General features: G+C 37.3%; 1 protein-coding gene across 1 annotated transcript in view; it reads right to left on the reverse strand.

The window, feature by feature from the left end:
• ACTR3 (actin related protein 3) overlaps positions 1–20,191 on the reverse strand; it is a 60,926-nt gene extending 40,735 nt beyond the window's left edge. The window contains exon 1 of the mRNA XM_024569615.3: positions 19,835–20,191. Within this exon, the coding sequence (XP_024425383.1) occupies positions 19,835–19,878 (44 nt within the window). The 5' untranslated portion in view covers positions 19,879–20,191. The remainder of the gene's footprint in view (positions 1–19,834) is intronic.
• Between the last annotated feature and the right edge of the window lie 3,575 nt (positions 20,192–23,766).

Below are 23,766 nucleotides of genomic sequence, written 5' to 3' on the forward strand. Positions count from 1 at the left end.
AATAAACAAATGGGACTACATTAAACTAAGAAGTTTATGTACAGAGAAGGAAATTATTAACAAAATGAAAAGACAACACACTGAATGGGAAAATTTATTTGCTAATGATATATCTGATAAGGGGTTAATATCCAAAATTTATAAAAACTTATAAAACTCACACCAAAAACACAAACAACCCAATTAAAAAATGGGCAAAGGACCTAAAGAGAAACTTCCCCAAAGAAAACATACAGATGCCCAATAGACATAAAAAGATGCGCAAAGTCACTAATAATCAGAGAAATGCAATTTAAAACCACAATGAAGTATTTCCTCACACCTGTCAGAATGGCTATCATCAATAAACAAACAAACACACACATGCTGGTGAGAATGTGGAGAAAAGGGAACCCTCATGCACTGTTGGTAGGAATGCAGACTGGTGATGCTGCTGTGGAAAGTACTACAGAGATAGCTCAAAAAATTAAAAATGAAACTTCCTTATGCCCCAGCAACTCTACTTCTGGGAATATATCCAAAGAAACTCGAAACAACAATTTGAAAGAATATATGCACCCATATGTTCACTGAAACTTTACTTGCAAATAGCCAAGATTTAGAAGCAGCCCAAGTGTTTGTCAGTAGATGAGTGGATAAAAAAGCTGTGGTACTTTTACAGAAGGGAATACTACTCTGCCATAAAAAAGAAAATCTTACCCTTTGCAAAGGCACAGACAGACCTGTACAGAGCATTATGCTAAATGAAATAAGCCAGTCAGAGAAAGATAAGTACCATATGATTTCACTCATATGTGGAATCTAATAAACTAACATACAAAAAAGAAACAGGCTCATAGAGAACAGACTGACAGCTCTAAGAGGGAAGTGGGGTTGTGAGGCTGGGTGAAAAAAATGAGGTACACACAAAATAGCATTAATAGACCCAGACCAGTATGATGATTACCAGAGGGGAAAGCACGTGAGGGGAGATAGAAGAGGGTAAAGGAGGGTATTAAGTGAAGATGGAAGGAGTCTTGACTTGGCATGGTGAACACACAATACATTACAAAGATGATATATTATAAAATTGTAAATCTGAAACCTATATAATTTTATTAATCAAAGTCACCCCAATAAATTCAACTAAGAAAAAGAAACTCCTTTCTCTCAATTTGCATTTGATAATTCAAACCCTTTAAATTATAACTCAAGGATGTGATCACTTCATTTAAACTAAAAGTTGTTTTCACTGACTCAAGAAAAAATCAAATTGTTTGTAACAGGGCAAATAAAAAATTCCAAATCAAACATTTTCATATTAAGAATTTCTCGGGAGAACCAAGATGGCGGCATAGGTAGACACACTGCACCTCCTTGCACAACCAGAACTGACAGAAAATCGAAAGGCAAGGAAGTCGGACACCAAGGAGATAAAAAAAATAAACATTCATCCAGGTTGGTAGGAGGGGCGGAGACGGGCAGCCAGGGTGGAGAGGACTCGCGTTGCCGTGGCAGACCGAGACTGGCAGAGTGTGGGACTAACGGGGCAGACAGTCTGACCACTGGCAGACCCTGCGGCCCCACATTCGCACACAGATAAACCGAGAAGGCCAGACTCAGAGAGGCAAGAGAATGGGGCAGGCAGAGCAGCGCGTAGCACCCCTCGGCCCCACACTCCCAGATAAACCGGAACAGTGGGCAGCAAAGCAGACCACGTAACCCAGGGCTCCAGCACAGGGAAATAAAGCCTCAAACCTCTGATTGAAAATGCCTGTGGAGGTTGGGGCGGCAGCAGGAGAAACTCCCCGCCTCACAGGAGGTCGTTGGAGAGACCCACAGGGGCCTAGAGTGTGCACACGCCCACCCACTCGGGAACCAGCACCAGAGGGGCCCAATTTGATTGTGGGTAGCGGAGGGAGTGACCGAAATCCGGTGGAGAGTGGAGCGGGCGCCATTGCTCCCTCTTGGCCCCTCCCCCACGTACAGCATCACAGCGCAGCCGCTGCCCGCTGGGGAACACCTACGGCTTCGCCCCCTTTTAAGTAACAGATGTGCCAAGACAAAAAAAAAAAAAAGGCCCAAATGACAGAACACTTCAAAGCTCCAGAAAAAATACAACTAAGTGAGGAAGAGATAGCCAACCTATCAGATGCACAGTTCAAAACACTGGTTATTAAGACGCTCACAGAATTGGTTGGATTTGGTCAAAAACTAGATGAAAAAATGAAGGCTATGCTAAGAGAAACAAAGGAAAATGTACAGGGAACCAATAGTGAGGCGAAGGAAACTGGGACTCAAATCAATAGTGTGGACCAGAAGGAAGAAAGAAACATCCAACCAGAAAAGAATGAAGAAACAAGAATTCGGAAAAATGAGGAGAGACTTAGGAACCTCCAGGGCATCTTGAAACGTTCCAACATCCGAATTATAGGGGTGCCAGAAGGAGAAGAGGAAGAACAAAAAATTGAAAACTTATTTGAACAAATAATGAAGGAGAACTTCCCTCATCTGGCAAAGGAAATAGACTTCCAGGAAGTCCAGGAAGCTCAGAGAGTCCCAAAGAAGCTGGACCCAAGGAGGAACACACCAAGGCACATCATCATTACACTACCCAAGATGAAAGAGAAGGAGAGAATCTTAGAAGCAGCAAGAGAAAAGAACACAGTTACCTACAAAGGAGTTCCCATAAAACTGTCAGCTGATTTCTCCAAAGAGACCTTACAGGCAAGAAGGGCCTGGAAAGAAGTATTCCAAGCCATGAAAAGCAAGGACCTACATCCAAGATTACTGCATCCAGCAAAGCTATCATTTAGAATGAAAGGGCAGATAAAGTGCTTCTCAGATAAGGTCAAGTTAAAGGAGTTCATCATCACCAAGCCATTATTATATGAAATGTTAAAGGGACTTATCTAAGAAAAAGAAGATCAAAAATATGAACAGTAAAAATGACAGCAAACTCACAGTTATTAACAACCACACCTAAAACCAAAACAAAAGCAAACTAAGCAAACAACTAGAACAGGAAAAGAACCACAGATATGGAGATCACATGGAAGATTATCAATAGGGGAGTAGGAGGGGGAGAGAGGGGGGAAAGGTACAGACAATAAGTAGCATAAATGATAGGTGGAAAATAGGGGGAGGGTAAGAATAGTGTAGGAAATGTAGAAGCCAAAGAATTTACAAGTATGATCCATGGACATGAACTATAGGGGGGGAACGTGGGAGGGAGGGGGTGGGCAGGATGGAGTGGAGTGGGGGGGGAATGGGACAACTGTAATAGCATAATCAATAAATATATTTAAAAAAAAAAGAATTTCTCTAAGCATACAAACACATAACTCTCCTAGTTATAATAATGTTCTTTAGAATTAAAACAAATACTGACCAAAGATCACAGTAAACCATTTTAACCTTATTTTTCCAAAGTAAATTTTTCCTTTGCGTTCATAAATTTTGTCAATATAATTTACTTTCCCACAGCCCCTATAATTTTCTATTAAGTTTGTCTGTGTGTTCAAAAGTCATTTATATAATTATTTCAGAAGGCAATACCCAACCAGATATAAAACACAAATATGCAAAAACCATTGATACACACACCAAAATCTTTGTATGTTGCCTTCAGCAAAAACTCTTCCATCAGAAATTTAGCAGACACTTTGATAACACTGCCTCCCATTAAGTTTTAAACAATGGATTAAATAGCTTGAATTTTTCTTAAATTTGCCATCCAGAAAACCTCATTTGGTAGAAGATTCAGACCTGGGACACTTCACATTTTCAAGAAATTTTCTCAAATTGACCTACAGATTCATGAAGTCCCTATCAAAATCCAAACTAGGTTTTTAAAGAAATAGAAAAATCTATCCTAAAATTCATGTGGAATCTTAAGGGATCATGAATAGCTAAAACAATCTCAAAAAAGAACTTTGGAGGTCTCACACTTCCTGCCTTCAAAACTTAATATAAAACTACAGTAAACTAAACCACATGGTACTGACATACGGACAGAAATATAGACAATGGAACAGCATAAAGAACAAAAACAAACTCTGCCCTATATGGTCAAATGATTTTTGGCAAGGGGGCCATAACCATTCAAATGGTGAAAGGAAAGTCTTTTCAACAAATGGTATCAAGGAAAACTGGATAACCATCTGCAAATGAGTAAAATTGGACCTATATCTTATAACTGATACAAAATTTAACTCAAAATACATCAAATACCTACATGTAAGAGCTAACACTATGAATCTTAGTGTAAAACATAGGGAAAAGCTTCATGATATTGGATGTAACAATGATTTCCTGGATGTGACACTAAAAAGCACCAGCAAAAATATATATATAAATACACTGGACATAATGAAAATTAGCAACTGTTGTGCACCAAAGGACACTTATCAAGAGTGTGAAGGAAAAAGTAGTAAAAACCTTTTCTGAAGAAATAATGACTGAAACTTTCCCAATTTAGTTTAAGACATAAGTGGCTCAAGGAAACCAAGCAGAATAAATGCAAATAAAACCATAGTAGGACACATCACAAGCAAACTATTAAAAATCAAACAGAACAAGTCTCATAAGCAGCCAGAGAAAAATGGCCCATTAAGAGGAAACAAAAATGCCTATTACACGACATTCTTAGAGAAACTACTGAGACCAGAAGACAGTAGAATAACATTTTTAAAGTGTGAAGTAGGTGAGGAATCAGTGAACTGAGAAGTCAATATAAACAAAATGTCCTTTAATAATGAAAGTGAAATAAAGACAATGCAAGATGTCTTCTATTCTTTGCATGAAGTTTTAAATTATTAACTCTAAATGGTGAGTAGTAACTTTTTTAAAAGATGTATATTGTAATCCCTATAGTAATCACTAAAAAAAATAAAAAAGAGATATTTTAAAAAGTCAAACAAAAAATCAAATGGAGTTAAGAAATTCAAACGATACAAAAAAAGTGGGAAAGAGGAAAAGAGGACAGGACAAGCAACAAAGAGAACAAATTTTTAAAAATCAATTAATAAAATAGTATACCTAAATTCAACCAAATCCATTATCACATTACATTATTTGGGTAATTCTCCAATTAAAAGGGTAAAAATAGAATAGATTTTTTTTTTTAAGGCAAGCCCCAACTACATGTTGTCTGTATGACATGCATTTTAAATAGAAATGGAGAATGTAAAAAGATGTATGGAAAGCAAACAATAAGCATAAGAAGGCTGGAGGGTCTATACCGGTATCAGATAAAACAATTCTTTAAGAAAAAGAGTAACATCATAGACAAAGAAAAATTTTGTAATTATAAAGGGTAAAATCATCAAGAAGACAGCATACTCTTAAATATGAAAGAAACTTTGCCATCTGGTCTCTCAGTAAACAATAAATTATCCCCCCCCAAGAAAAATTAATAAAGGCACATAGAAGATCAAAACTAACAACCATTATGACCCGACATTTATAGAATATAGACTTAAAAACTGCAGAATGTTAATTCTTATTAAGGACACATGGTACATTCATTTGGACAATGGATCAGCAAACTGACCCAAAGGCCAAATCTAGCCTGTGCTCTGTTTTGGTGTCACAGGTGAGTTTTAAATGATTTTTATATTTTTGAAGGGGGAGGAATGGTGGATAAGAGAGGGAAAGCAGCAGCAGCAGGGACAAAAAACGTATGTGATCCACAAAGCCTAAACTATTCACTATCTGGCCCTTTACAGAAAAGGTGTGCCAATCCCTGCCCTGGACCATAGGTTAAGCCATAAAACCAGTCTCAAAAAATATAAAAGTCTGAAATAATAAATAACTAATGTTCTCTGACTACAAAAAAGTTAGAAAACAACAGCCGTACCTAGAAAAACCCCAAACAACTAGAAATTAAACACACTTCTAACCGTAATTATGAAATCAAAGAAATCACAAGGGAAATTAGAAAATATTTCAACTTGATTAGTGGAAAATTTTTTAAAAAAATCAAAATTTGTGGGATGTAGCTAAAAGCAGTGCTGAGAGGGAAATTAACAACTTTTAAGTGCTTATGCTAGAAAAAAATATAAAGGTCTAAAATCAATGGCCTAAGACTCTAATTCCACCCTATCAATTATCAGTAACCTTACCAAAAAGCAAACTCCAGGCTCAGATGGTTTCACTGAAATTCTGTGACACATTTAAGGAAAAAATAACACTAATTTTACATAAAGCACTTTTAGATAATAGAGGAGGAAATCCATACCAAATTCTTTCATGAGGTCAGAATAATTCTAATATCAAAATCATATAAAAACATTCCAACTAAAAAAAAAAAAAAAAAAGGCAGACCAACGTCTTTGATGGTGACTTGAACACAGGGGTTAGAGGTATCAACCTCCCTGCAGTCAAAATCCCACATATAACTTTTGAATCCCCAAAAACTTAACTAAGAGCCCACTCTTAGTCAATTAATACATACTTTGTGAGTTACATATTATATACTGTATTCTTACAATAAAATCAGCTAGAGAAAAATGTTAAGAAAATATAAGGAAAACAGATTTTCATATTGAAAAGAACATGTGGACAACAGTTTGTGGAAAACAGTTCAAACCTGTGTTCAAGTATCAACTATAGATGCAAAAATCCTTAACCAAACAAATACAGCAACATGAAAAAAAGATAACACACCATAACTAAGTAGGGCTTAGATAAGGAAAGCAAGCTTGGTTTAAAAATCAAACCTCACATTTTAGAACTCCTCAATGAATTTCACTCATTTAAAGAATAGTCCCAAAGACAATCCATGCATAGACATGCATATGTTACTTTAATTTAAAACATGGCATTGGGTTAATTCAGAACTCAAATTATGAATCCACTTTACTTGTTTATACTATCCTATACTTAAAAATGAAAGTGTCATTTTCTAAAATGAATTTTAAAGAGATCATAAAATGAAAAAGGCAAAGCTATCCAATCTAAGCTTATAAAAACTCCCAAGGTCAATAGAATATTTTGAAAAACTAAACCAAAACTTTCCTTTGTGATCAAGGAAAGCAATGTAAATATTTTTAAAAAAAAAAATCTCCCTGGATTATGGCAGCAATGAAAAAAAAAGAAAACAATGCTGGTTTTGTCTCGAAAGGATGAAAAAGGACTTGGTAATTGCTTAAAGAACGGAATATAGTAAAAAGGAGATAATTCAAAAGCACTTTTCAATTTAACAAAGATTTGATGCCTAGAACAGGAGTAGAAATGTTATAAAGTTAGCCCTGGCTGGGATAGCTCAGTGGATTGAGCACTGGCCTGCAAAACCAAAGGGTCACCAGTATGATTCCCAGTCAGAGCACATGCCTGGGTTGTGGACCAGGTCCCCAGTAGGAGGGTACACAAGAGGCAACCACACATTGATGTTTCTCTCCTCGTTTCCCTCCCTCTCTCTCTAAAAATAAATAAAATCTTTAAAGAAAAAGAGAGAAATGTAATAAAGTTAGAGGGAAAAGACTGGACTGATAGAAATAAATGGTAAAATGGTTAATCTATTATGGTCCTTCCTAACTGTCTGGGAAGAGGAAAAGTCTTGTTGATTGATAGTCAACAACAATGTACTTTTACTGTTAAAAAACCAAAAGAGATTAAACAAATATAGTAAACTGTTAGCAGGTAATAATTCTGATAAATAGGAGCATCTTGTTATATTAATCACCGTACTTTTCTAAAACTATTGAATGGAAGAACCTGGCCTCCTTGAGTCAACAGAAACAACATTCTATTAATCTTTTTAGGCCAAAAAAGTACAATCTAATTCCTTTTCACTCCTGGAAAGTAAAGAACATGGACCTTAGAATCAAAAAGTCCTGAGTAAAATGTCTGTTCCAGCATCTACTATGCTGTGATCATAGACTTTATTTCTAATGCATAAGGAATAAAACTGAATTCACAAGGATGTTATGAGGATTAAAGAATAGAGTGACTGGAACTAAGTATTCAGCAAATATGTCCTTCCCCAGATGGTTTTCCTTTATCCATAGGACTCATTTTATTCTTCTATCCATCCCTGTAATTAGTTTTTCGAAGATTCTTGGCAATGGTTTCCCAAACTCTCTGCTAGTACACCAACCCAACCACCCACCACTAAAGATGTACATAACAGGAGTCAATACTTGTCTCCTGAAAGAAGCCAGTCAGAAACAGCCACACACCATTTACAGGAAATAGCCGGAACAGGCAACATGGGAAGTAAATTAGTGGTTGCCAAGGGCTGAGGGCAGGGAGAATAGAGAGTTGATGGCTAATGGGTATAAAATTTCCTTTTGGGGTGATGAAAATATTCTAAAATTGATTGTGGAGATGGCTGCACAGTTTTGTGAATATACTAAAATATCACTCAGTTATACACTTTAAAAGGGTACATGTTATAATATGTGAATAATATCTCAATAGAACTGTTTAACTAGTGAAATACTAATACTACATAAATTTAACTTTTATCATTCTACTAATAATCTATCTACACAATCTACTGCCCATCAAATCAATTCCAAACCACTTTGCCCCATCTTAAATCCTGAAATAAGGCAGAATATAAATAAATAATATAAACTACTTGCTGTCCTACAGCAAGTAGGGCAATCCTAACTGTTCCCTCCCCCTCCAATATTGTGGAACTCCTTCCTGACTTCCCTTCACCAATAAAATATTTACTGGGAATTATCAAATACTGTGCATAAGGTCATAACTTGGAGAGAAGGTAAACAAAAAAGACATGTTACCATCCTAGAGCTTTCAATTTAGTTTACATATCTTACATTGATAAAGCCTTCCTTCCCTTCCACCTATCATATCCTATTTACACTCTTCCAAGGATTTGGTCAAGTTCAGCTCCTTGATAAACCATCCTCCAAATCCTACAGCCCTTATTAATCTCTCCAAACAACTGAACACTAATATATCATCCTTAATTATTTCATATACATTAGTTTTATTTCTGGCACTACACTGTAAACCAAGTATAAGATCATGCTAGTTTTCTATATAAACCATAGCACTGAGCATAGAACTGAGAATATTCTAAGAGTTAAATAAGTAATTAATTACGTTCAATACACTGATGTAATTATAACCAGAGCTGCCATTAATTATTATGTCAACTATTTCTGCTATGTGCTTTATATTACACTAATCTTTATCATAACCCTGCATAATAGCTGGACTATCTTTGTTTATATAATATGGGGAAACTGCAGCTCAAAGTAGTAGTAAAGTTAGATTTGAACTCAAGTATCAATAATCCTCCAAAGTCAATGCTCTTTTGTAGTCTCCCTTAAGCATGAGTAGTTGCAACCAAAATAAAACTAGAGAAAGAACAGTATAGTTTATCATGCTAGCTATGTGATCTTTGGCAAGTAATGTATACTCTCTGTGTCAGTTTCATCTGTAAAAGAGTAACAGTATCTAACTCAATAGGGTTAGGTATCAAATAAATTAACATATGTAAAGCAATTAGAACAGTTCCTGGTACACAGAATGCACTATATAACTAGTGGCTAATCCTTTTAGCTTCCTAATTCACCATAATAAAGTCATCATATATACTCTCTACTTTCATAAGTCTATAGTGTATGATAGTTTATGGTTTCATACTACCTGGAACATAAATACCAAAGTTAGTGTAGAATTCAAGAACCTCCACAATTCCACAGTCCAGCTCTAACATATCTTTTTAATTTAATTCAACTCAAGAAGCACTTACTATCTACCATATATCAGACTCTTTCACTACTTCCCTGTACCATATCAATCAATTCCATGATTTTCTGTACCATATGAAACATTACTACTTCCTCGTGTATCAAACCTAACATACACAAATTCAACCTTTACTCTTTCCCCACCTCATTTTGTTTCCTCATAGTTCTCTCACCTGGTACAGTAGACTTTTGGGGGCCTATCAATCCTTTACTCATCTTTGAAGGCCTACTTAAGTCATTATTTCTACCAGGAAAATTTTTTTCATCTTCCCTGGAAAATATAAATGCTCCTGCACCTGTAATTCCAAAAAGTTTCATTAATACCTTACAGAGTATTTACCACATTGTCATAATTACTTGTGCACATGTGAGCTTCCTAAAGGTAGGCACCGTTTTCTATTCATCTTTATACTCCCCACAACAAAAAGTATAGCAAAAGTATTTATTTGCATAGTTGATGCTTAGTAGATATTTACTGAAGACCCATTTCTCCAACTACGAACAAAGAGGTGCATAAGCTATTTCCTTCCTTTCATATGTATATCTCATTGCCTTCTGAAACACATAAATGAGTGCAACTCACATTATTTAAATTATACTTCTGGTTCACTATTTTAAAAAAACTAAAGAACTAGCCTCTCATATTACTGCATTAATAAATAGATACTACTTTCCAAAACATTCCATAATCACAAAATTACTAGACCATTATACGTCTGTTCTAACAAAACTGTATTATTCACACCATCAATTATTCCTTAAAAAAAGAAACCTGCTCTTTCACATGTTTAGATTGAACACAAATTCTAAAGGTGTTTGCACTTTTGGAAAAGAATCTTAATTCAAACTGCTAGTTAGTTAACAGATCAAGTAGTAATTAAAATGAAATAATGAATTTAAGGCAACATAAAGAAAAATGATCAACACATTTCCCCATACCAGTCTTTTTCCCTACAGTGGACAATCCTTTTCTGCCAGCATGGAATCTCCATTCTTATTCTGAAGGACCCACTAATTTGTAAGACTTGGCTGGAGGCAAATCCTCACATCCCATTACAGGAGGGAACTGATACTGCCCCATTTCCTTGGTGTCAGCATGATCTATGTCAAGCCAATCTGAGGTTAGGTAAGAACCTTAAATCTTTTTGAAGAGATGGGTTAGAATTCATATGGCTAGTGCCTAGTTACAGAATCCTGCAGACCTTCTGCGGCATAACTTTGGTGGCAGACTGTTCTTACCTGGCCTCCCTTTTTCTCTGCTCTTCTGAGCCTGGTTCTCCAGCCTCATCAATTTGGTGATCTACACCGTAGCCTTTCAAGTAATTCTTTTGTTTGTATTAGGTAGAGTCATTTTGTTATTTGCATCTAAGATTTTTCACTGATACAGTAACAAGCTACATTTCTCTTCCTTCTCAGAATCTTCCCACCAATTAATTATAAATTCTGTTCACTTAAATAAAAAAAATCAAACCTTTGTTTTTGTTGTTGTTTAAGTAACTTTCCTGACAGCAAGGCAATCTAAAACAAGGCAGGTCCCTTATAAAGTCATTTTGGAAGCAATAAAATTTTCAAGTAATCTTTTAAACAAACAACAAATTAACCAAAAAAAAAAGGCAAGGAAAAAAGTCCCAAAAGGTGTCTCTCTTTTGCTCTGCTACCTCTACCATTTTTTGTTATTATACAGCAAAATTTTAAAATAAATACTTTCAAGCAGGAAACATATAAGCTTTTACTAAAACTCTGTGCTTTTTATATAAAATGCATATAAACTCATCATATACTCCAGAGAGAACAATCTCTTTCGTTCAAATCTTTAGAACTTTCTACTTTCTAGTAACCCATGAATTTCCCTTAATCTATATATTAGTCTTCTGAGTCTAGTTTAAAAAAAAAATCTAACGGTCCTATATTATTGTTATTAAGTTGAACTATTTCATTTCTGTGTTTTATGTAGTCATTTATGAGAGAATTGACTTTTTTAATGCATCAAATATTCCTTTTCAAATTGCAGCTTCAGAAATATGTATACCTTCATTTTAAAGTTGTATGTAACTAAACATCATTTCCTCAATTGAACTGTCCTGAATTAACCAGTAATTGTCAGTTTTATTGTTAGATATAATGTATGTCCTTGCAATATTCACACAGCTAATAAATAAGTATATGTCATTTAACATGCATGTGTTTCAGGTTAATCAAAGCAATAAATTAGTCAACTAAGACATCTGAAACATATGAAATATATTTCATATTTGTACTAAAAATTAATTCTAAAAATATATATATATATATATATATTTGTTTATATCCAAACATGCTTGAAAAACTGGGTTAACAATTTAACCACCTTTGTTGAATATATCCCAGTTGGGGACAGTATAGCAGTGGACTCTGGAATTAAGACTGTCTGAGGGCTCAAATTCCAGATTTACTACTCAATTGCATCCACCATTTACTTTAGCAAGTTGCTTAAGCTCTCTCTACCTCAGTTTCCTCATCTTTAAAATGATAATAGTAGTTACTTCATAGGGTTTCTAAAATGGTTATAAACAATTATCTCAAAAGCAAAACTATTAAAGTACCTTGAAATGTCTCATTTATACACATCCCATGTAAATAACTGAAATCCAAAAATAAAATATATCTAAGATTTATATGCCTAAAACAATAAAAAGCATATTTCTTTATAAAGAGCATTCATTTTATGAAAATTTTCTCTAAACTTGATTTAAAATGTTATGTTGGAGAACATACAATTATAGTTTTTCTTATTTCTCATATGTGTTTGTATTACAACAAAAACACTAAAGAATTCCAAGGCATGTGCTGCACCAGGCCTCAACCAAAACCACCTTAACAAATAACATACATTATGTTATACCAACTACTAATAAGAAATTTCAACTACTAATAAGAAATTTCAACTACTATAACCCATGAATGTGAACACCAAATAAAATTTAAGAAAATCGACAATGCTGTCAATTAAAAATTAGAACACCCTGAAAGACATTTCTCAACTCTGGACCTCTTTTTCATTTATAAAGTGTTTTAAATTATTTCTCAAATTCTCTTTCAGCTCCATAATTTAATGTGAGTCATTAGGCACTTCCCTTAATTCACGGAAAGTGTCACAAGTACACGTTAAATTCTATTTTTGTAGTCTTGAAGTAACTGAATTTGAAAAATGCTTATATAGAAGAAAAATGCTCTATATTTACTTGACTGAGCTCTCGAAGTTTAAATGAGCAAATGCTTGTATTTTATCACAGACCAATACTATACAGTTTATATTTTTAATTTCAAAAACCAACCCTAAACTGAATTTTCCCCCTTTTAAGATTTTATCTTCCTTGTAGCAACCTTCATTCAGTAATTACTGTAACTTACAAAGTCTTAAAGACACCCTTCACAAAGGGCAAGGAGCCTTCAAGAAGAGAATGTTTAAAGACAGAATATTCAGCAGCAGAACAGATGGAAAAAATGGTTTTTTGAGGTATGTTTTAGGAATAGGGAAAAAGAATATATCTGACCAAATTCAAGGCTGTTCCTTTCCTGGTTACAAGGAGTAAATTCTAGAATGATTTGAATTTAAATCAACATTTTGAAATGGTTTAGAAAAAATTTTTGAAAGCAAATTGTTAAAATTCTGCAAAAATGGTCCTTTGGAAAAATTAGGGTATTTGTCTTTTTGCTCTGGTATAATTCAACTATGTAGGTACCTTTTATATATTTTATAATATAAAGGCCCACACAAAGATATAAAACAAATAGCACATTATCCTATTATGAAGAACCAAACTTAAAACATTAATCCACTAACATGACCTTACCTTGCTCTGTTACTAAATATTGCATGTATGTATACGTGATTGGTAAGCTATAAAGCACATTAATGTAATATTATTACTTAACTGCTCTACTCTTGCCTCTTTGTATCAGTGGCTATAACAGATCAGTAGTGTTATGAAAAAGGTGACAAGTTCCAATAGAATTATTGGGGAATATTCAAATGCCTTTTTACAAAGGAAATTTTGTTTCAAAAACTGTATTGCTTAGAGCTACATTTTAACCATTCCACACTTCTGCCCTAGTCCAAGCATTTATCAGTTTCCACATATTGGAGGAGTGGAAGTCAAGGAGGAACACTGTGTGGAGAAAAATTTAGACCTATTTTGAGAAAATTCTCCTCCTAAGCAGAAAGAAATAGGATGAGGTAAGAGACTGGCTGTCAGCATGGCTGATCTCTCACCCCTTCAAGCCGCATGTGCTCAATCATGCTTCTCACTGTGATATTCAGGAAGCTATTATCACATATTCAAGATTTTTTTTGTAAGAAGGAACATTAACATTCAACCTTTTGTTTTCTCTTTAAATTGTCATTTTACTAGCTTCAATGTATAAATTACAGGGATACTTGCCAAATTCCCTCCCTCATTCCTGAAGTTCCTGTATTTTTAACTTCCTCTAGAATATTTCCAATTATGGATCATGATTCCAAAATCTATAATGTATTTCAATTTTACTCAGCTTCCTGAAATCAACTCCCTTATTGTCCCACTCAAATTCACAATCATGAAATACTCACTGGTACCTATTTACAATCCACTAGAATCAACTGCCAAGTCTTAGTTATACACCTCCACTGTGCAAAGAAATGAAGTAGGCAAAGCACTGCAGGAGACAAAACAAGCATGACACTGTGTTCCTTTCCTTACAATCTTCAATTCAATAATAAAAGGGAACTGATAATTAAAATAATTATGATGTATTGGGCTCTTACTATGTGCCAATCACTATGCTGAGACACTTTCATTATCTCAAAAATAAAGGTTAGATACTATGACGTCCAAATAACAGATAGAAAGTACTATGATGTCCAAATAACAGACAGAAAAAATAAGACCTGCGAATTCAAAGGGTACAGCTTCAGGTCATCCTAAATGGTAGAGCTTGAACTGAAAAACAACTACGACTACAAAGACCTTGCTGACCATAAATAATCAATCCAAAACAATGCCATAAGAAAGGTACAAACTACACAAAAGTAGCAACCTTTCCCAAATTCTCTCTTCTGCTCCATTCCCACTGTCAATACCCTATATTTCAGCCATCTCTGCAAAGCTAGTGCTTAGAGGGCTTCTTAAAAATATCTAGGAAGCCTATTTAAATGAATATTCCAAGGCCCAATCCTTGAAATCCCAAGTCACTGGGTATGGATATTTCTGAAGCAGTTTTTTAAACCAGACCCCTAATTCTTGCTCATTCATTCAACAAATATCTAAGTTCCTACTTTGAGTCAAGTTTCATAACTGCATTCCAATACCTCTTTTACTCTTTTACATCTGATCCTACTGTATTCCACCCTAAAAATATTCTGAAACCCCTATTTTCAAAATTTCACTCCTCTCTGAGGAAATTTTTATTATTTATCGAGTAAAATTATTTTGAATCAAAGTTTTGCTGACATATAAGAAACACCTGGGTACACAGTAAGTACTCAATAAATGTTAGTACCTTTTCACATTACATAATCTAGTCTGCATTATGTTATTAAGTAGTCCTCAATTCATAAGGTAAGGAGGTGGTGCAACACATGCTAAGGTAGCTACAGACAAGAACCAGTTACTCTCCCCTTTCTCCTATATATGCTTTACCTTCTCCTGCATCCTTCCAAATCCGTAAAGGGAGAGTTCATATCCTATGTTCACTAAACGTTCCTTGACTCTTCATGGCAATGGTCTCATTCTTCCCTTACAACCTACAGAATAGCTATTACTGTCAGAAAAATATCCTAACATTTGATTAAATGTAGTCTTCCACCATCCTCTAATTGTTTAAAAATGACTTTTAGCTCTTGTCTCATTAAGATTCTTGAAAGCAGACGGTATTATGCATTTTCATTATATTTCCAAGAGTGCCTGGCCTGCTGCTAAGAATAGACACATAATTCTGGATAAATATTAGCTGTTATTACCTGATAAAACCTTTTTCTGTTTCTCTCTCTCTCCTCTATTTTATAAGAGAGTAAACTTTTTCTGGAGAATAAATTTAAGTTACAAGGAAATAAGGCCAGGAATCCACATATCCAAGAAAAAAAAATCCTAAGTCAAAAAGATTTACTGTGCGTTTAGGAGGAACGCACAGTAATGTTTCTCTAATTAATAAAAACAAATGCATAATGCTAGGGTTTTTAAAAATTAAACAAAAATAAATAATTACTAATAAAAATAAAGTACACAGTTATGAAAAGGGGCTGAATCCCCATAGTGCAATAGAGAAAACATAGGACTTAAGTACAGAATAACTGAAGTAAAAATAGCAACCCTCACCAGCTGCTAACATGACATTTAGAATTTCAATTTTCTAATCCAGTTTTCTCACTTGTAAAATGAGGTTAAAAAAATAGCTGTCACAAGATTAACTAAGATAAGGTAAACAAAAAGCTTCCCTTCTTTGCTTAAAAATAAAATTTCTGAACTATATTTTACAATAACGCTGAAAAGTTCATTAGATGCAGTATATACCCAATCCAAAATCAATGTTTCAACACAAATAGAAAAAGAAAGGAGAAAGAGATTTTAGGAAAATCTAAAGACTCTAACTTCTCAAAAGGAACGTGTCTGTTACACTTACTTCAAACAGCATACAATACACGACCAGTGAAGAAATAAAAATTTTAATAACTTTTTTGGGGTAACAAGATATTGTGAATGTTTCTTCCCTTGGAAATGGCTGGAGAAATAAATAGCATTATAAAATATTATATACAGAATTTATGTAAGAAACATGAACTTTCTTATGTTTTCCCCCATGCACTCAGTCCTTCCCCTCTGCTTTCAAAATCATCCCATCTATCCTCATTGCTAGAATGTGACTACAAGGATAAATAAAATAAGCTCCTCATCCACCGACTCCAACAAAATATTTGTTTACATTTTAATTTTAAGATTGCTCAGAAGTTTAAGTCAATTAGGGAAATTCCTTAATTCATTCTAGATCTGAATATATCCAAGAGCTCTATTTACAGTAAGTTTATATTAGCCTCTGCTATCATAGTCAATGGAAATTGTTTACCAAAGCAGTATACATCAGGGGAAAAAAGAAAGTCATAAAGAGGAAAAAGAAATTTTAAAAGCAAAGCTCTGTAACCAAGCCACAACATAATAAAAGTACATAAGCAGCTCCTTTACTTGGCTTGAATGTTAAAGAAATTTGAGTGAAAACGTGCAAAAAATATCCAACAGGATAATTTTAAGTGTTATAATGTGTTTAAAAGTACCTTAAAAAACAAAATGTTTTCCTCACCACTGGTATTAGGTTTGAGTTCTCTAATTTAGTTCTTAAGCAACCAGCTCTATCAATAAAAATTTTTGTGGCGATATTTTATTCTACAGTACTATTCTAATACCAACCAAAAAAATGTGTGGCTACAGTATCAATATGAAAGAATATTTCTTTCTAAATTCTTTCAAAAGTAGTTATTTTCTTTTATGATCTGAGCTTAGATGATTCTTCAACTCATATTGAGATAAAAGATCTCTGCCGAAGGATCTTTAAATTCTGGAATTAAGCTTCATGTTTCCTAAACTCTTACAGCTTTTCTTATCTAAGACCATCATCAAGTTTCACAGATGGCCACTTTTTTCAGTTACCTTTCCCTAACATATAATGAAATGGAATGAGCAACCTGATTAAGGTTTTTATTTTTCACTTACATTAAGTGAGTAACTGCAATTAGAGACCTAAGATATGAATGCATTCTCTAAAGCACAAGGAACACAGAAATTACAGGTGCACAATTTCCATCTGGAAACTACAGTATTCGGGAACATAAAACTCAATTCTATTAAGGCCTTACTCAGAGACGCTTATCCCAGGTCCAGTCTCAATGAGCTGTCTATCCTCTACATGCTAATAAGGAGTTGTATTAATATGGAGTTGTAATGGCAGCTGAAAAACCAAAATAAATGGATCTCTAGAGATGGAAGTTCAGATTAGGACAGATGGTAAAAGAAAGTGATGGGCAATGGAGAATCCTAATTAGTTCCATTCAAATCATAGTTAAGTGTGCAGTTAACAACCTCTCATTGTGAGGGAAAACTAATACAATTATGGGAAATGTAATAATGTGTTAATAACTGAAATATTAGAAAAAATAACCTAAATATAGATTGAACCCCTCTCCCCACACCTCCAGGTCACAGATGTTTTAAATTCAAGGTTGCCCTATCAGAAAGGTCACTTAAGGACAGTTAACCTCAATGAAATACCTGTATACTAATTTAAAAATAACCAAAAACTGTATTTCAAGAGGGAAAAAAAAATAACATCCTACTTAAAATGTTATTTATTAGGGTAACGATTACCTACACTAATTTTAGGGACAACCTAATAATTTCTAAAGCATAAAATATAATTACATAGCAGTATTTTTCACTTTAACAAAACAGACTTGAAAATTCCTTCTCAGTAAAGCCAAATCTAATTTTAAAACTAACCCCAAATATAAAAATATTCACCAGTTTGACTAAGAATGGAGAGGAAAAAATACTGGTTCAAGGAAGTGAGACTGGATTAAGAAAAAAATTACTTTAATGAGCTGTCCAACAAAAAAACATACATAGAGGTTCCAAAGTTAAACTAGGCTAATTTTTCCCAAGGGAAAACTTTAATAGATCTGTTGTTTCCCTATGCATAGCTGGGATTTTAGAAACAGTCTAACTAACATGAAGTTAGAGAAATTTTACAGAGGGCAAATAGGGGAGCATCCTTTAATAGTTTGCCCAATAATAAGGGTGGGGGGAGATTAAGGCTGGCTATCCACCTGCCCCAACCCCTCTCCCCCAAAACTGGAGTATTTGGAAAATTAACAGATGTAATAATAAATCAGCACAGTACACATCCACAAAAAGAAAACACTTCCAATATTGTAACATCAAGCAGTCATTCTACATTTCAAAATACAGACAGTATTTTCTATGTAACTCTAAAGTGTGGTATTAAAACGCCTTACAAAAGGAAAAACCACTTTAACACCATTCCATACTTTAGTAAAATGCACTACAGATTATAAACAACTCCTAGCAAAACAAGCACATCGCCTTATAAGTCTGTACCTTCCTTCTCGCTTTAAGATACCGTCACTGAACGTGAATGAACGTACACAACTTAAAATTATTTTCCTGGGTGCTTCCTTTCCTCCTATCCCGTAGAACACAAATGTGTTTTTTAACTTTACATAAATCGATACCTAGCACCAGCAACTCAGTCTATTTCAAATCAGCTTAATTTTGAAAGTTCTAATAAGAAGAGTTCAGGTTGGAAACGAAAAACTACCTTATAAGGGTATAAAAGACTGAAAGCAGGAAGCGGCTTTGACAAAACTAAGGAAGTTGCAGCGCGCTTGCTCATTGGGGGACTTTTTTAAGGCAAGAGAAGTAACACATGACATCTTTCTCAAATTAAAATGTGACTTGGTTCACCGGTTAAAACGCAGTGTAAGATGGAAAACACCAGGAGTTAAAAAGGAAGAGGACGTGGGTAGCTAAATGAAAGCCCCGAATTAGGTTCCCATTTTCAGAGTCTGATTCTTCCCATTCTCCCGCCCACACCCTGGGCAGTGTTGTCACAGCAATCTTGCAAAACCTACCAGGAGCGCTTCTCCTTTCTCTCTCGTCTGTCAAGCCAGTCCCCGCGCTCGATCCCCTAAGTCCCCAAACCCACGGGCAGGAAGGGGCACAAAGAGAAAGCGCAGCCGGGTGCCCGGCTCAGTGACCACCCCACCGCGTCCGCGCACCCCGGGGTGGCGACCGTACCGCACGCAGCTCCTAAGACAGCGCTGCCCACCGCGGTGGGGGAAGGGCCTGGAGGGGTACCGCGGACAAATCCTTTCGGGGAGCGGGGCGGTTCTCGGCCCCCGCGCACCCGCCCAAGTCCCAGAGGGTGAAACCAGGGAACGAGGGAGGCCCTGTTTCTTGGGCCCCACCCCTCGTAACCCGGCGGGGCTAGGACTGACACCCCGGCTAGGGCACCTGGCCTTACCATTCATCCCCGGACTTCCTCCCCCGCCATTTTCCTACCCCAGCCTCAGTTTCCCCATACCCGCCCACAAGCCCCCTTACCCGGTGCCACAGTCCACCACACAGGCCGGCAGCCGTCCCGCCATCTTCCTCCTCGCCTGCTGCTGCCGCTGCCGCCGTCTGCTCCGTACTGGTTGTGGTCGTGGTTTGGCGGCGGGAGATAGGAGCTATCTGACCATCCGCAGCCAGGCCGTCCTCTGCGTCTGTGGGGAAGCCGGGAAGCTGAAGCAGTAGCGAGAAAGAAGCAAGCTGGGTCAGCGGCTACCACTTCCGCAACCCAGGCGGGCAGGCAGTCCCCGCCCTGCCCCGCCGCGGCCTCCACCCTCTCCTCCCCTCCTCCTCACTCCTGCCCCCACCCTACAACTTCTTCCCCTCGCGCCGCCTTTCGGGGGGGAAGCCAAGATGGCCGCCGGTGCCGACGCCCTGGCCAAGCCAGGCCCAGGCAGCAAGCGCTCCCCCTTCCGGCTCAGAGCGGGAGGGGCGAGAGGGCATGCGCAATGAGGTGCTGTCGCCGGTGGCCGATCCCATCCCTGCGTTAATGAAATCCTCTTCGGGTTTTCCTAGAGCGTAGGGGCGGAGAACGCAGCCCGAGCCTTCAACTCTGAAGCTGAAAAGGGCTTTCAGTTTCAGTTACCTGAGGAAGGGATGGAACGGTGTCCCGCAGCCACGAATATCTTCTCCAGTGCCCCGGGGAAGACGGCCTAGTTGAAAACGTTGTCACCGGCACACAACCATTCTTACAACTTTAGTGGCTGCTTTTCTGGGTGGTAAAGAGCGATAGCAGACCGGGGGTGAGCAGTCCAGGGACGGATGAACAAAAGGTTTGGACTGCGGCTCTTACGCCTTTGTGCCCAGGTTTTATGCAGCTACACTTGTGCATTGGTTACGCATTGCACATTTCAGTTGTTCCAACCTGTTTAGATGTGTAGGCCCTCCACAGAGCAGGCCTCTGGGGAACGTCCGCATATTATACATAATATACAAAAATAGGCCTTTATTCAAAGCTCTTGGATGATGACAGAGATTTTCCTGTGGAGTAGTTTAAGATTATACTATTCTATTAGCGGGATTATACCAAGGATTAAGTACCGAAAATTTATTTTTTAAAAAAGGTTAAAAACTGGAAAGCCTACGAGGATGGTTTTCATACTTAAGTGTGTTTATCAGAATTATCTGGAAGACCTGTTCAAACATAGATTGCTGGGGCACACCCCCGGAGTTTTCTGATGAGGTGATTTGGAGTGGGCCCCCGCGAAGGTCTGGAACTCCACCTGGGGAAACTATTGTAGAAGTTTAATAGCTTTCCTCTCCACCAGGCGTATCTTCTGATAAGCCTTGCTTACGTGAGGCTATATAAAAATATCTGTCCTGAAAAAGGATGTCTTCACTGCAGAAGATCACATTGTGTGGTATTAGACTGGCCTGGGGGATGGAATGTAGGCTTTTCATTCATTCGATTAAAAAAATATTCTTCACCTACTCTATCATGGATGAGGAGACTATGCGGACTCTGAATATTCAATAGGCACAGAATGGTAAGGTCTCTTCTTTCCTAGGGTGTACACTTTGGTGGGGAAACATACAAACTGTGTTAAGAATAAAAGCAGAGAGCAAGGGGCTATGAGAAATGGAGGTGTCAAGTGGGCTGGGAGAATGGCAGGGAGGTAGAAGGTAGGGAAAGTTTGTCTGACAATACGGGGTTTAAAAGCTGAGGGCTGAAGAATAGTAGGAATTAGGGGAAAGGGAAAAGAAAACGGAGCCCTCCAGGTTGAGGGAACAGCAAGCATCAAGGTGCTGAGGTGGGAAAGAGCTTGGCTTCTTCCACAAATTGGAAGACCCAAGTCATCACAGTGAAGTGAGCAAGGGAAGATGCAAAGAAGATGAAGTCTGAGAAATAAGGAAGAAGCGAACAATCCAAGGATTTGTTGACTTTTCTAAGCATCTTAAAGTTTAGCCTCAAAGCAACTTGGAAGCCATCAAAGAGATTTGAGCAAGGATATGTTGTGGCTGCTTTATAGGGAATGGATCCCATAATGTAAAGAGTGAAGTGAATGGTCTCTATTCTACAATGTGTACTGTAGTTCAGAGAAGGATACCGGGATTCTTTGCTGCCTTTTCCACCATCCAGTATGTAAATTCATTGGGGAAAGTAGATGCCTAAAGATTGGCTCTGACAGAAGAGGGAGATGTGGCTTGGTTGGGGTAGAGGAAATGGTTGTGTCCAGCATTACAGGTGTAAGTCAGGACTGAAGGGATCCTACCAAAGGGGTCCCAAGGACAGAGGTAAGGGACTTGAACAGGTCACTCAGGGAAGCCCACATGCTGGCCTTTGCTGGGTTGTCATGAAAGTAGTTCCATCAAGGGTCAGAAACTGGAATGCTCCCAGGATCCAGGCAGGTGACATGAGTGAAGAGGGCCATGAGGAGGGTACAGCAATCTGGAGAACCCACATCCTGACCGAAGAGAGTAGAAAACTCCCTATGCAGGAACGCAGGCCCAGTGTTGCCAGAGCCTCCCTTTTTTCAAGGAGAGTCGGAAATCTATATTGTTATCTGCTGATAACAAATTCTTTGCAGGCTAGATCTGACCTGCGGGTTGCAAGATTTTAACTTGTGATTTGAAAGTCCATTTAACGTTTATTTGTGCGCTGCATTCAAATATGAAGCTTAGGTTGGTGCTGAGTACTGTATCTCATTTTGTAGGCATGAGGAAACCACCCACCATTGTCTGTTTCACATAGTCAAAACTGTCCTTTGTCTGTAAAGGCTGTGACTGTTAGAAGCATTTGGAATCTTCCAACACTTGTTAGAAGTGTTATTTTGTGCTTGTTCCTCATAATTTATCTACCCAAACCCCTTGATTGCTTAACAGCTCTTCTACTTCCTGCTTGCTAGTTGCCAAAATTGGTCAGCCTCTGTACTGCTGTGGTGGCTCAGCTTTGCTCAGTTGTGCAGAGCTTTCATGCACATCCGGCCAGAGCATTTCTGACCTCTGTTTGCATACATCCTCTTCCTGCTAACCCTTCTCCAAATACAGAGAAGCAGAGGATGTCAGAGCTAGAAGGCATCTTAAAGATTATCTCGTTTGCTCTGGCTGGTGTGGCTCAGTGGGTTGAGTCTCAGGCCAGGTTCTCAGTTGGGGCCTGCAAGAGGCAGCCAATTGATGTTTCTCTCACACATCAATGTTTCTCTCCTTCTCTTCCTCTCTCCCTTCGTCTCTCTCTAAAAATAAATAAATAAAATCTTTTTCAAAAAAAGATCATCTCGTTAGATTTGAAAAGGAAAGCAACGGTGGATGAGTGGGGTTTGTCTGGCTGCTCTACATCCATTACTCCCTAATAGCACCCTGATTCCCTTTTAGCTCAGGTCAACCAAGGTACTTGGTTCTTGTTGGTTTACAAGCCTGGTTTCGAACCTTTGAAACATTTGTGAGCCTTGCCATATCCTTCCAATAAATCCCCCCCTTTTTTAAGTTAGTAGTAATCAGTTTCTATTACTTGCATCAAATTTAAGGATTCTAAGTGATAAAGGAGCATAGAGTTTAAGTGATTTTTCCCATTACCTTAGAGAAGCTAGGGAGCAGAGTCCAGACCAAAACCCAGTTCTGACCCCTTTTCAGTGCTCTTTAGTTGTAATGCCAAGAGCATTGTTTAATTTTGACTGATGTACTGGTCACCAGTTACCATGCAATTTCCTAGGGTTTTCATTCCTATGCTTTAAGGCAAACCTAGTAAATGCTTCTTAAAATGTCCAAGATCTCCATGTCACTCAGTCTCCATTATTTTAAAATGAGAGATATTTTCTAAAATCACTTAAGTACTGCCCTGGCCAGGTGGCTTAGTTGGCTGGAGTGTTGTCTTGTTCACCAAAAGGTTTCAAGTTCAATCCTCGGTGAGGGAACATGCCTGGGTTGTGTGTTTGATCCTCAGTAGCGGCATGCAGAAGGCAACCGATCGATAGTTCTCTCTCTCTCTC

Source organism: Desmodus rotundus, chromosome 2 (assembly GCF_022682495.2).
Source record: "Desmodus rotundus isolate HL8 chromosome 2, HLdesRot8A.1, whole genome shotgun sequence".
In the NCBI taxonomy this organism is placed as follows: Eukaryota; Metazoa; Chordata; class Mammalia; order Chiroptera; family Phyllostomidae; genus Desmodus; species Desmodus rotundus.